Source organism: Ambystoma mexicanum, chromosome 3q, assembly GCF_040938575.1.
Source record: "Ambystoma mexicanum isolate Mex_15411 chromosome 3q, UKY_AmexF1_1, whole genome shotgun sequence".
Lineage (NCBI taxonomy): Eukaryota > Metazoa > Chordata > Amphibia > Caudata > Ambystomatidae > Ambystoma > Ambystoma mexicanum.
This window is the reverse complement of record NC_090926.1, coordinates 878,790,009-878,803,401: the sequence shown is the minus strand read 5'-3', so window position 1 is coordinate 878,803,401 and position 13,393 is coordinate 878,790,009. Positions and strand designations below refer to the sequence as shown.

The 13,393-nt window shown below is 42.0% G+C and overlaps 1 protein-coding gene across 1 annotated transcript in view; it reads right to left on the bottom strand.

The window, feature by feature from the left end:
• Positions 1-6,798: 6,798 nt before the first annotated feature.
• Positions 6,799-13,393, bottom strand: part of LOC138583076 (uncharacterized) — a 210,579-nt gene continuing 203,984 nt past the window's right edge. Inside the window, exon 3 of the mRNA XM_069655001.1 lies at positions 6,799-12,004. Within this exon, the coding sequence (XP_069511102.1) occupies positions 10,069-11,049 (981 nt within the window). The 5' untranslated portion in view covers positions 11,050-12,004 and the 3' untranslated portion in view covers positions 6,799-10,068. The remainder of the gene's footprint in view (positions 12,005-13,393) is intronic.

Below are 13,393 nucleotides of genomic sequence, written 5' to 3'. Positions count from 1 at the left end.
CCCAGGCTGTGTGTTCTATTTTGTTCCTATGATAGCTTGCAGTGTGTGTAGCAATGGTGTCAGTTTAGCTACAGGATCTTGTACAGGAGAACTGGGGAGAATGGATCAGGGACACAGAACTTGCAACAGTGCACAGACAAGAGGTTAGGGCAGCGGCAACAGGGTCAAGTGAAGTGCGGTAGTGGACCAGAGGACACAGTGCACCACAATGATACAGGCACCTTAGATGGGATGTCCTCTCTTACTACAGCTGTGACAGTCTATCCAGACACCGAGGAATCCAGGAGCTACCCCAGCCTCAGTGTGCTGAAGATGTCTCCTGTGTCCAGCAGCATCCTGGCCCACTTGTTACCTACCTATGTCACCTATGTCACATAGGGGCTACTGAATGGGAAGGGGATGGTAAGGGCAAGGAGCTGGGGTGCCAGGGGTACATTGTCTGGGTCTAGTTTCTGCCAAGCTTGAGGGAACTGTAAGGGACTCTGGCCTGCCCGGCATTGTGATCTGGGGGTCTAGGATAAGCTGGGAGGTGAAAGGGACCAGGCGGGCAGGGTGCATGGACCTGCGATTTGCACTGAGTAGAGAGGGCTGTGGCCTTGATCTGATGCTGAATCCCCTGAGGACAGTTGTACTCCATCGCTTGCAATAGGCACACTGGTCCTGATGCACGCGTTGAACTAACAGGGATGCAGGTGGATACTGGCTTGGAACATGCTGAGGCCTGTACTGAGTGCTCTGATACTGGAGGTTCAGAGGGGGCATCTGGGAGAGGTGAATTATTCCTCTTCCTACCCCATTAAAGTGTGCTGTCCTCTAGAGCAAATCGCAGGTCCCTGCACCCTGCCCGCCTGGTCCCTTTCACCTCCCAGTTTAGCCTCTAGAAGCTCCATACTGGCCCCCATATGGTGACAGTACAGGACCTGATGCAGAAGGGGCATACACCCGAGGGGCAGGAACTAGGAAGGGAGCAGAATAGCTGGGTGGGAGAGCACGCGCAGGAAAATCTATATCATCCTCTGGGGCAGAATGGGTCACTGGGGGCTACACTGGGAACAGGTGGGGGGGTCACACCTTTAACTGGGGTCATTTCAAATTTTCTCTAACTTAGGCTGTTCTGGCTTCCCCTATAAGGTCACTTGTTCCAGCCACTTCTTCCTTGCCACAGACGCACACTGCAGGGACCAGACGTGTAGGACTCCCACTGCCTAACTGCTGAGTTTCCTTTCTCCCTTTTAAGAACCTCACGCATCACAGCTAGGTGAGTCTCATCAAAGGAGCCTTCTAGGGGCCAGACCAGTATGTTCTGACGCCTGGTCTGTTTATGTCAGACTGGCATCCATCTGACAGCGTCTTGGCCATGCACTGTAGCCATGAGTGCCACAGGGAATTTTTATTACTCTGGTTACAAACCTAATAATTATGTCCTTTCCCAAAAAACAGTTTTTTTCCATATTCAGGTTTAGACAATTTCTGCAAAAATAACTTTCTGCATACTCAAGACTCCTTTGAAGTTAACCCCCATCCCCACTCCTAAGCCGTTAAATCTAGGAAGGCTTTGTCGTCTGCAAACAGAAGTGATTCATAAGCCACATTACAGAGGGTAGGGAGGAGCATGTTATACCCACTCAATACAGAATTCAAATGTAATAAAAATAAGCTAAATAAAAGAGGAGCCAAAGAGCACCCTTGTTTTACACTGTTGTTAGTGAAACAAATTGGTGTAAAACCTCCTCTTGAGGGCCAGAAAACAACTGCATGGGTTTCTGAGTAGTAAGCTTGAACCAAATGTAAAAGACTTTGGGGAACCATGCAGGTTACCAACTTCCTCCATAGAATATTCCCATGTATAGAGTCGAAAGCCTTTTCCAGATCCAGAAAAGCAACGTACAATTTCCCCCCTCTGATTTTACAATACTTTTCTAATAAGACATTCAATATAAAACAGTGGTCAAGTGTTGAAACAAAACCTTTCTAAACCTGGCTTGAGAAGCATTCAAAATATTATTGGTCACCGCCCATTGTTCAAGCTTATACATTTACTAAAGAGCGGTAGCAGTTAGGGTCCTTAATTGAGCCTTTTTTTTAAACCTTGAGTTATAAGGCACCCGCTCCATTATGTTGGTGTAACCCCCACTACAATAATAGCATTAAAGAGACACGTAAGTAGGTGTATCCACCAATCAGGGAACCATTTGTACACATCAAAATGAAACCCATCAGGGCCTGCAGCTTTTCTGTTGGACATAGATTTGATGGAAAGTAAAACCTCCCTCCTGGAACAGACTGTCTCATGCCTTAAAGGGTTTCCCTAATTCATTGATAATCACCACTGGGTTGAAAAAGTGTTTAATCCATTTATCTGGAGTTCTAGTCCCTTCAGTGGCCCCACCTGGGCTCATCGAGGCCTTCTGCCACTAGTTTCCAGAATTTTTGGACATCTTTTTGTAGAACCACCTTCTCCATAATATCCCAGAGACTAATTATATACAATCTTTTTTTTCCCCTCAGGAGGGTTTTATATTCTCTTTTAAGCTTAGGCAGCACTCCCCCGTATGCCTTCCCACATCTTAAAGCCACATGTAGGTTGGTTTTTAAAGATCTACATTCTGTGTTGTACCAGGGGGCATCCCTTCCCCCTCCCGGATGGAGTTGCCCCTGAGCAGCGGAAAGTGAAAAACATATCTCCCATAAGAATTCCATAAGTAATTCAAATTCATCAAGGATTATTTCTCACTAGTAATCATCTCTGTTACCAATCGAGACATACATTCTGGGAGATTAATTATATACTCAGATAGTGCGTGGCCTTTTCTACTTTATTTGAAGTCCAATGTGACTGGAGGGGCAGTAGCCAGGTGTTCAAAATCGCTGTTGCTTGAAAAAAGTAAAAATTGTCGCTCTCTGGGTGGCTGACCACTGCAAAGTCTTGTACTGTCGAAAAAAGGAAACAATCCAGCATGCAATATTCTATGATGGATGTACTATTCCCTGGCTCAAAAGTACATCCGGGAAGTTTGTTGCCTTCACAGCGACCATTAAGTTCCACTAGGTCATGAACTACTGTAAAAGAATCAAGCTCAGTACCCTGTAGATCTTGTGGTTTATTTAGAGGGTTCCTAACAGGGATTCTACAGACATTTTCAAGTAGTCTTCTATTCTCATTAATATTACTTGTGATGCCTGATTTGGCATTGAAATACCACAAAATTGTTATGTTAAGGGTCCTCTCATAATTGACTATAACGTCAGCTGTTTTCCTAAACACCTCTTTAATGGATTTACCCTTATTATATGGTAAGTACACAATCACAATTAGACAACCCTGTTGATCTTGGATATCTTTTAGGGCAACCACCAGGCCACCCGTAGTCCCAAGGCTTCCTTTATCTTAAATGGTAGAGAACTTTCCATGAGGCCATGGAGGTGAGGCTGCTACCCGATAGTCCCCCTGGGGGTGATATCATTCAGGAAGTTCTCATGGGGAGGTATACCCCTTCAGGGATGAGTACAGCCATATAGGGTGAAGCCCTTGTAACACCAACACACTCCCACATACTGTAACCTTCTTCTGTGAAGAACCTCTTTGTCGAAAGTAAATCTATGTACTACTATCAGGTAGAGAACTAGAGGGAACCTGAAAATACTGTGATGAAGAAGAGGCATACAGACGTGATGATCAGTCTCCAGAACCGGGCGCAACAGTCTAGTATCCCACAAGAAGGACAACTGAGAGAGTCCAGCTGGCAAACCACACAGAGCAGAGATGTTGTGGGATGTTGGGATCCTGATACCGGGGTACGCTGGTGGGAAAGGAAGGAAAACCCCATCCGATCCTAGAGGAGAAACACTGCACACAGCTCTGGATGCTGAGGGGAATTGTAACACTGTCCCGAGAAGTCGGACCGGCGAGTCCTTGATAAGTGTTGAGATCTTCCTTGTGTCAGTAGGAGGAACATAACCGCTGACCACCAGAGACCGACCAAGGACCCTGAAAGTCAAAAGGACTATTTGTACATCAGAGGAAATCTTGCTTGTGTCAGTGAAAGGAATAGAACCAATGACGATCAGAGATACCCGAGTCAAGGACCTAAGTCCAAACAGAGACACAAGTCCTCTTCCTTGTGGCAGGTTAGTTAACCAGGTCTGCTGACTCAAAGAAGAACCTGGGTCTGGGACCCAAGCACAATTTCAACAAAGAGGAGACACTGGAGTATCCAGGGCAAAGGAGTCATTCCCCTTGTGTCTAGTGTGATTGGCATGCTGTGAAGAGAGCGTCAGGAGGAGGGAGTCACAACGACCCAAGAGGAAAAGGGTTGTTGGGCTTGTTTTCTTTTGTTTGTTTGAAGATACTTGCAACCAGGGGAAGGGAGTCATTCCACAGGTGAACTTTGTTTTAACTTTCTATGTTGAGAATAGACCAACCAGGGGAAGGGAGTCATTCCTCTTGGTAAGAGCTATTGAAGTTCCTGAAGTGAAGATCACAAACCCAGGAGAAGGGAGCCATTCTCCTGGGCAACGGACACTCTAACCGTATCTACTTTAGTTATAAGTGTGAGGAACAGAACTAAGGATTTTGGCACAGGACGGTAGGCATTTAAGTTAAACGGGCATTCTGACAGGTCCCTTTTTAGTATTTAGTTGAGGCAGGGAAACCCCTCATAGAAATGGGGACAGTTAGACCTTTCTCTTTTCAAATAGAATAAAAGTCTTTACCACCTTTGTGTCAGTCTCCTTCTGCACCCTTACACTGTCCTATCCTTGAAGGATAAACCCAAACCAAGACCAGGTCTCTTGCAGGCAAATAATGTTTCAGTTCCTTAAAAAGTTTAACTATTCATTATTCTCCACTTTCTCTTTTATGCCTGCAACATTCCAGCATTACAAATTCACCAAAATACGTGGTTCCTCGTTTCCTTCTAGAGTCTCACTGATGGGATATGAGCCGTGCAACCATATACTGTTTCCTGGGCATACAATAATAGTTTCGATGTATAACTTTTCTTCTGGTTACCATGAATCAGTTCACTTGCTGGCTTGGCCTTCAATATGTGGCCTTTTTGTCTTTCCTCCCTACTGCCCTCTTTACAAGTTATTTCTAAGGCGCAAACAAAGTGGCCCGGAGGCATACAGGTGCCCACAAAGCAATAGATGTTAGAGGAGAGAAGAGCGGGGGCCTAAACTGTACGTTAGCTGAAGAGATGTGTTTTAAGATGTTTCTTAAAGCACTCCGAGGAGGGACAATTTCTTAGCTCGAGGGGCAAAGCATTCCATTTGACAGGTGCGGCTACCCAGAACGCTCCCTTTTTTTACCAATTTGAGTGAAGCTTTCGGTATTTGCAACATTGTAGCATTATTAGAGTGGAGAGATCGAACTTCAACTTTATTTTTAAGTCTACAACTATATATGCAGTGTAGAGCCCTGCCAAAGATTTGTAAGTAATAGTGAGTAACCTGAATTCAATCCAAGGGAGGATGAGAAGCCAGTGCAGATTTCTGCGCTCCTCAGACACATGTGCCTACCTCCGCATTCCCATGATCACACTGATGGTACTGCTTTGAACTACTTGAAGTTTGGAGAGTTCTCTTTTTCCCACCCTCACAAAGAGGGAACTGCTGTAGTCCATTTTCGATGAAATGATGGCTTGAGCTACCATTTTGCAGCCCTTTTGGGAAAGAAATGGGCGAATGTGTGAAAGGAGCCTTACATAATGAGCCAATGCTGAGACCAGGCTGTCGACTTGGGCTGTCGTATTAAGAGGCTGGTCAAAAATCACACCCAATATTTCTATTTTCCCTTTGGTGGGGATAGCATGATTTGCAATGCGAAAGAAGTCATAGTCCGAGTTTAGCTCCAAGAGTCTGGACCTGGACCCAGCGAGCACAAGTTCACTATTTTCGTGGTTCAAGGCCAGCTCACTCATGTCCATCCATTCATGTATCAAATCATAGATTTCCAACACCGTTTTGGCGTCTTTCTCATAAATGCCTGATTAGTGGAATGAGGCATTGAGAATCGTCCGCATAATTTGAGAAGCATATTTTTTTCTCCTTGTATTTGTAAGACGGGCCGTAAAAATGTTGCAGAGAACAAGGGGTAAAGAAGCCCCATGGGGAACGCCATAGCTAAGGGGGACTGCGTCCGCTTCCGTTAGCTTGCTACAAACCCGCATAGTCCTGTTGCCTAGATTGCATCCAGTCCCTCGCTTTGTCACTAAAGTTTGCGACCTCCTGTAATCTAGTCAGCAGGAGAGGGTGGTCCACTAAATCAAACACGGCAGACAAATCCAAGGACAGCAGCAGCAGCATAGTTTACCCATCATTGATATTTGCCATTATATTGGACTTTAATTCCAATAGAGCTGATTCAGTGATGAAGCCGGGTCCAAAACCTGACTGACCTTTATTCAAAATCGGATGATCTTTCATGTGGCACAATAGTTGTTCGTAGGCCACTCTGTCCATAATCTTCAGTATAAAGGGAGAATTTTTTATTTTTTTATTTTGTTTGGCTGAAAAATTCAACCTTTCAAAATGTAACTTTTAAGCCTATATAAAATCATTATTTGCATCAACTGATATTTAGAAATATACAAGTGTTCATAAACATTAACATGAATAGACATACAATCTTCACAAATCCAAAGTATTAAAACAGATCTAAATACATGATTCATTATTTAAATCAAATCATAATCAAACAATGGGAAAATAAAATGGATTTGAGGTATATAAGAAAATCACAAGTTTAAAGAGGACCATTTTTTTTTATTTTTCTCGGTATTTTACAAACAAAGCTCATTTAGTGATAGATGAGTCTTGACTAACTCCATAATTGCTGTTACTCAATTTGAATTCAGATATGGTTCTCTTGGTATGATTGTTTTTATAAATTGAGTTAAAGCAATATGTATCACCATTCTACTACTGGTGATTAAAGCACTCCAAATTTAATCTATTTTGCGAGCACATGAAAATTGCATCAAATTGTGAAAATACCGTACTCGGAGTTGGAGGAGTGCTGGACATACTACTACCAAATGTGATAGAGTCTCCAACTGTTTTGCATCCTTACAGAATCGACAAATATTTTGACTTTTGTTTATAATGCCTCTTCTTGCTAAGATTTGATTAGTTGGGCATAAATTCAGTCGGAGTCTTAACATTTCTGATCTGACGGAAGCTGAAGGACATTTAATCAGATAGCTTTCCATAGTTCTAAAGTTCTTCTGTGGAAACAATTGGAGATTAAAATCTACATAACGTGCACAAAGATTTTGTGTGATAATCCAATCCTAGCGATAGAGCTGTAATTTGACCCTCACAGGATTTGTTAACAGTAAGTCAATTGTTATACCTGCATCAGTAAGGGCATTCAGGACACATTTAACCCATTTTCTTGGAAATTGAGCTTCCAATGTCTGAATGTAAGCTGCGACTGAGCCCAAGATGTTTGGTGCATTCATTCCCAATTAACATTTTCTATACAGATTGCACATTTTCCAAAGGACTTGGCTGAACATAGAAACAAAGCCCAATTCATATTGTAACAAACTTGTCAGAGTGCAGACAGATAAGCACAAAACTGATTTCCAAAATTTTCCCTCATAACGGTCCCAAAATTGTCTTGATCTAGGTAGTACAGTGCCAGATCCATATGATACAATTGGGACCACTTTTTGAAGAAAAAAGGTCAGTATGTGGGCCGTGGTAAATTTTCCATATCTGTGCAGTATGATTTTCGTTTGAGATGTTAATGATCTGATTTTGGCATCAAGAGTGGATTCATAGACCTGGTCAAACGTAGAGCCTGAAAAGGGTAATCCCGGATATTTATAATGGGATATCACCATAAGTTTTTTCCCTTGCAGGGGAACATTGATAATTTGACATTTTAGAATTCTTTTTTTTTCTCACAGATTAGGATTTGAGTTTTTTCAACATTGATAGTCCAGTTATTATTACCGACATATTTGTCCAGTTTATTCAATAGATTTTGCAGTCCCTTAGGAGTTTGAGATAGTAGGACGAGATCGTCAGCATATAAAAGCCAGATAATCTTTTGGAGGCCTAATTTAGGGGAGTCAGTAACAGTATCTTCAAACGACATTCCCATGTCCAAAAGAAAGCGATTAAATAAAGTTGATGCAAGTGTGCACCCTTGCTTCAATCCCCTCTGAGTTTTGATCTTGGCTGATAGAGTGCCATCTAGTGAAAGTCTGACTTGTATAGTCGTGTTTGTGTGCAATTTTTTGATAACTGTTAGAAGTGACGAAGGACAACCATATCGTTTCAGTTGACCAAATAAGAGTTCTCGGTCGACCGAATCGAAGGCTATGCGGCAATCCACAAAAGCCATATAGATGGATTGATTTCGTTCTAAATATGATTAACATATTTAGGGTGATCATGTTGGGTGCGGTGCCTAACCCAGAGACAAAACCCGATTGAAAAGGGTCTCTTTTACACTCTCTGAGGGTCCATGAATTTAGTTCTTGTAATAGAATATGACTGTATATTTTACAAGGGGGGAGGGGGGGTGTCCAGTAAAGCAATAGGTCTATACCTCTCAAGCACACATCGGTCACCTTTCTTATGGATAGGGACGATTATGGAATGTTTCCACGAAGATGGTATATTATGGGTAATGTTAATTTGTTCAAAGATTTGCTGTAAAATTGTAGACCAAAGTTCAGGGTGTTTGAAGGTTTTATTAGATAGACCATCGGGGCCTGGAGCTATTGATTGACTTATTGTTTTGATGAAGTATAATATGTCAGTCTTTGATATTAATAAAGAAAGGGCTTTCAGAATTGGTCTCTTTTTCTTTGTCTATAGAACTTGGGCTAGCATAAATCTTCGTGAAGTGACCGATCCACACAGACTCTGGTACACTATGCATTTGTGACATTGTCTGCGGAGTAGCTAGTACACTATTGAACGCTTTCCAGATATGGGCAGTGTTTTTATCTTGTGTTGCTATTAGCATGGTCTCACCATCTTTTTGCAGTAATTTAATTCAGTACCAGCGACACCAATTTCTGTAGGTAGTCATGGCCTTAATGAAGGCTTTGGATCTTATGGCTATTGGAAGTTTCATGGCTTCTCGCTTTTGTAGATGAGCTATGATTTCGACGTAAATAGAGTGAATGGTTATTACTTCCCACAACAAATCATTGCATAAGATCATAATAAGGGATATCGCAGAATGGTTGAGTCGCTCGAGAATGAATGAAAGCAGAGTGTAGAGCTTGCTCAAATTGGGTTAATGTTTTTTCTGACCATTTTATACGATTTAATCGACTGTTGACAAACCTCGTTCCTTTTATAGAGGAAGTTGCTTGAGGTACTTGACATGGAGCAACATTCCATTTGAGGATAAGCATTCAATGGTCACTGCCCACCATGGATTTAATTTGAAAAGAATTAATTTTAAAGAATAGTTTATCATCTACATAGATATAATCAATAGTGGCTTTATTACAACCCTGTGTCCATGTATGTTTCGAGCCACTAATATCAGGACTGCTTTCATTAAGCATGCATAAACCTTGAGATGCCATCAACTGGTCCCACTGTATAAGTCGTGAAGACTCATGACTGTAGTTTTATTTAAAGCAGTGTAAGTTGAGGTCTCCAGCCACAATGGTATGCACAATTTCAGGCAGTAATACAATGTAATCCAACAAAGTAGTAATGTCCGACAAGAACCTCCTGATCATCAATGCCTTTTGGGGTTCCAGTATAGGTTAACTAGTGCATACAAGTCGGTGTCAATACCAAATCCATACTCAGTTTACTATTGTATGTGTGAAAATTATACACATTTTTGTGCTAAATCTGGACCCTGTTAGGAGGCCAGAGAGGACGACCTTTATCTCCCTTGAGGCCAGAGGTAAAATGAAGCACATGATCATTCCAAGTGGGTGCTACAGTAAGCCAAGTCTCTTGTAATAAAATCAGATCATAACTGTCCAATTTACACTTTTCATTGTTGATCAGATGATGGTGACCACGTGTATTCCAAGAGGCTTGTGTTATGAAGCAATCATTTACTCTTTCATGCGCTAGTTAACTTCTGGAACCACAATTACAAATGCATTTCAAACGAGGTTGTTCTGAATTATTTACAGTAGAGATTTTAGCGAGCTCCTTTGAGGCCGCTTCTATCCACAAACCCATTTTTGGTTGTTCATTAATAGCATTGATGGGACCCACCAATATTAAGAAACTCAGAGCAAGGAGCTGGTCTTTGGCTTCCCAGATAAGATTCCGAACAACTCCAGAGCTCTGCCACAAACGGGCACTACTCAATGTAGAGTCATTAAAGAACTCAACTTGTTCTATATCTGCGGTTCCTATGTCTTCCAACAGAGGAATGTCGGAAAATAACTTCAAAACACTAAGTCTGTTGAGGACATACTGCGGATAGGGTGAAGGTCGACAGCCAAGGATTAGGGCAGTAGAGTTCTTGTTACAATTTTTCAAATTTGGAGTTGGTTTTAGAATTTGATTTTTTTGAGTATTAGAAACTGTTACAGTGGATGACTTATTTTGATTTGGTGGTAAGAGAGATTGTAATAATAGGGCTATGTCAGCGGCCTGTTTAGAATGTGGAGATTGAGACACTGTTACCGACCCACTATTGTAAAACTGTGCTTTTAAACACGGTTTGCTAATTTGATCAGATCGCCTATCCGACTGGGAAAGGTGATTTAGAGGCTCAAGGACTGCCGAAGGCGGACATATACTGAGAATTAGTGCTGGAGCTTGTAGTATTGGAGCAGTTGGAAATCTGCTCATATAAGCATCAACTTCCATCCTTATCTCCTGTCTTCTTATATCTTGTGTTGCTTGATCAGTATCAGCAGGTATAGGAAATTTAGCATTCTTGGATTCTAGAGTTAGTTGCAGATTTTCATGACCTTGAACTGCATCAACTAGATTATCCAACGGTGCATACGGAATTATAGTCGAAGTAGTGATATTTATAGGAGCAAGTTTCAATTTGCGTGCTTGGTTCAATTGCATGTATTTCTTAGTTACAGCCATAGATGCTCAATGAGTAGTCTTTGGGGAGACAGTCAAAGTTTTAATAAAATGTTTCGTAGCTGCTGCTGTGGTAACTTTACTCATTTTTATATTTTTTGGTTTTTGACCAATGGGAACAGTAGTACTCTTGTTAACGGTTCCTTTTTTTTTTATAAACTATGGTGTAAGCTTCTTTTTCTGATAATTTAGTTTGACATCATGTTTACCTTTACAGGGTAGTTGTTCCGTGATAATTTTGCCGATGTATGATAATGAAGGTGTTAAATCAACATTGTCAATATTATTTGTATTTGTTTTTCAAGGAGGGACACGGGACCAAGGAATTTATAGAAAGGGTGCATTTTTCCAATGATGAAAGAGAAATATTTTTACTCTACTTCACAAGGGCACCTGGTACCAAAGGTTTTAAGGGGAAAGTGCATTTATCCACTAATGTGGGAGGCACTAATGTGGGAGGCACAATAAAGATTGCCCACGCTAATAGCTCAGGAAAGTCTTCATTCTATTAAAGACAAGGAGGAGAGCATTATGCTTTTCTTTCTTTAATACTGCCAACTCAGCATTTTAAACGCTCACTTTAACTTTTTGTTTTAATTTTTTCTTGCATAACTTTAGGAAAAACAAATGCAAAAATTACAATTTTCTCATTTAAACAAAACTTCACAAGCTTCTGTGGACCATCATTCCCAAGATCCTGAGGTCCTTTGTAGTCCTGACCTCCCTTTTCCCACCAATCATGGCTTTAGGTCATGGTATAAGGACTCTTCCCCCTTCAGGTTCATTCCTCTTTCTTTGCCAACAGTCACTAAAACCATATAACTCTTGAACTGTCCAACTTATATCACCAGAACTGTCCTGTTCTGCAACCGGCGTGTCCAAACGGTCCAACAGGGACAAATTACTTGCATCAGGGCTGCGCCTTGGCAAAGTGTTCAAGATGTCTTCTGGTCGTCTCCTATGAGAACAGAGATAATCACATGAGGGCGGGTATATATCAAAAGTTATATTCATTCTCACATTTAAATGATCAAATGTTACATCTCCTATCATATTAAGCATTCTCTTCAACAATTCGGGCGGGATATAATGCTCGCCTCCTTGTCTTTAATAGAATGAAGACTTTCCTGAGCTAATAGCGTGGGCAATCTTTATTCTATGACAGGAAGCTCGCATTATGCTTATTCTGGAATATCAGATACTGGTTTGAAATAGAACGTTTTAAAGGTAGACTCAGCGGATCAATCGGCTGATTTCATAATATCTTGTAATGAGACACCTGATGCGAACGCCCTAGAAGCCATCGCTCCCCTCGCTGAATGCGCACCAAATAAGGATAAATCTATCCCTGCCGATTGCATCACTTCTCTCACCCACCTCGCGATGGTCACTGTAGCTACCGCCTGATGGGGCTTTCTGCGCGCTATAAGCAGTTGTGTTACGCCGCGCGGTCTAATCTGCTCGCATGCTGCTTCATAATCTTTAAAGCATTGCGCTACGCTTAGCTTTTTATTCCCTGTAAAATACGGGTAGGAAATAACTCCGGAATCAGTCTTGGTCCTTCTAACGATAGTAAACGCCACTCCTTCTGGATAAAATATTTTCCTATCAATCTCTAATGCTTTCACATCTGACACTCTCCAGCAGGCTACAAGGCACAAGAGCATGGCTTGTGACCGTGACAAAGCGTCATTCTCCGGCCATCTCAGGAATAACTGAAACACGTCTGTGACGTCCCAAAGAACTGCATATTTGGGTTCGGGCGGTCTTCGCAATATTATGCCCTTGAGGAGACGCAGGACGGCAGGATTCTCTCCTCCTGGCCTACTGTCTTGAAAAGGGGAAAATCTTCCTCGGGACCAGCCCTTGAGAGCAAAAATTACCCAATTCAGCCCAAAATACAAGTTCTATCGTGCTGAGCAGTGAACTCATGCCAGTGAAAAATGACACCTTCAAAATGTTTAGCATTTATTAGACAAAAAGCATAAACAGTGAATTTAGCAACACTTTGGAATTCAAGTATTAGCGAAGATTACAAAGCTCATTAGAGCAAACACAAAATATAGAGAAACATAGAACTTAGAGAAACATAGAGAAACGCAGTCTTGCGCCCCTTCAATCAGCGCTGGGAGACCCTGGCCCTCATAAGCTAGCTGTTGCCAGTCCCGCTCAGATGACAGCGCTGCAGGGTGCCGACATAGCATCAGGTTCCGGACACTCGATCTTGCTCGAACCAAGTCCATGGATCGATCTCCCGTCCAGTTCTGGGTGAGTGCACCTTTTGTGCTCTCGTGCCATCAATCAACATGACGTACAGTTCCAGAACTTTCCCTGTGCAAAATATAGG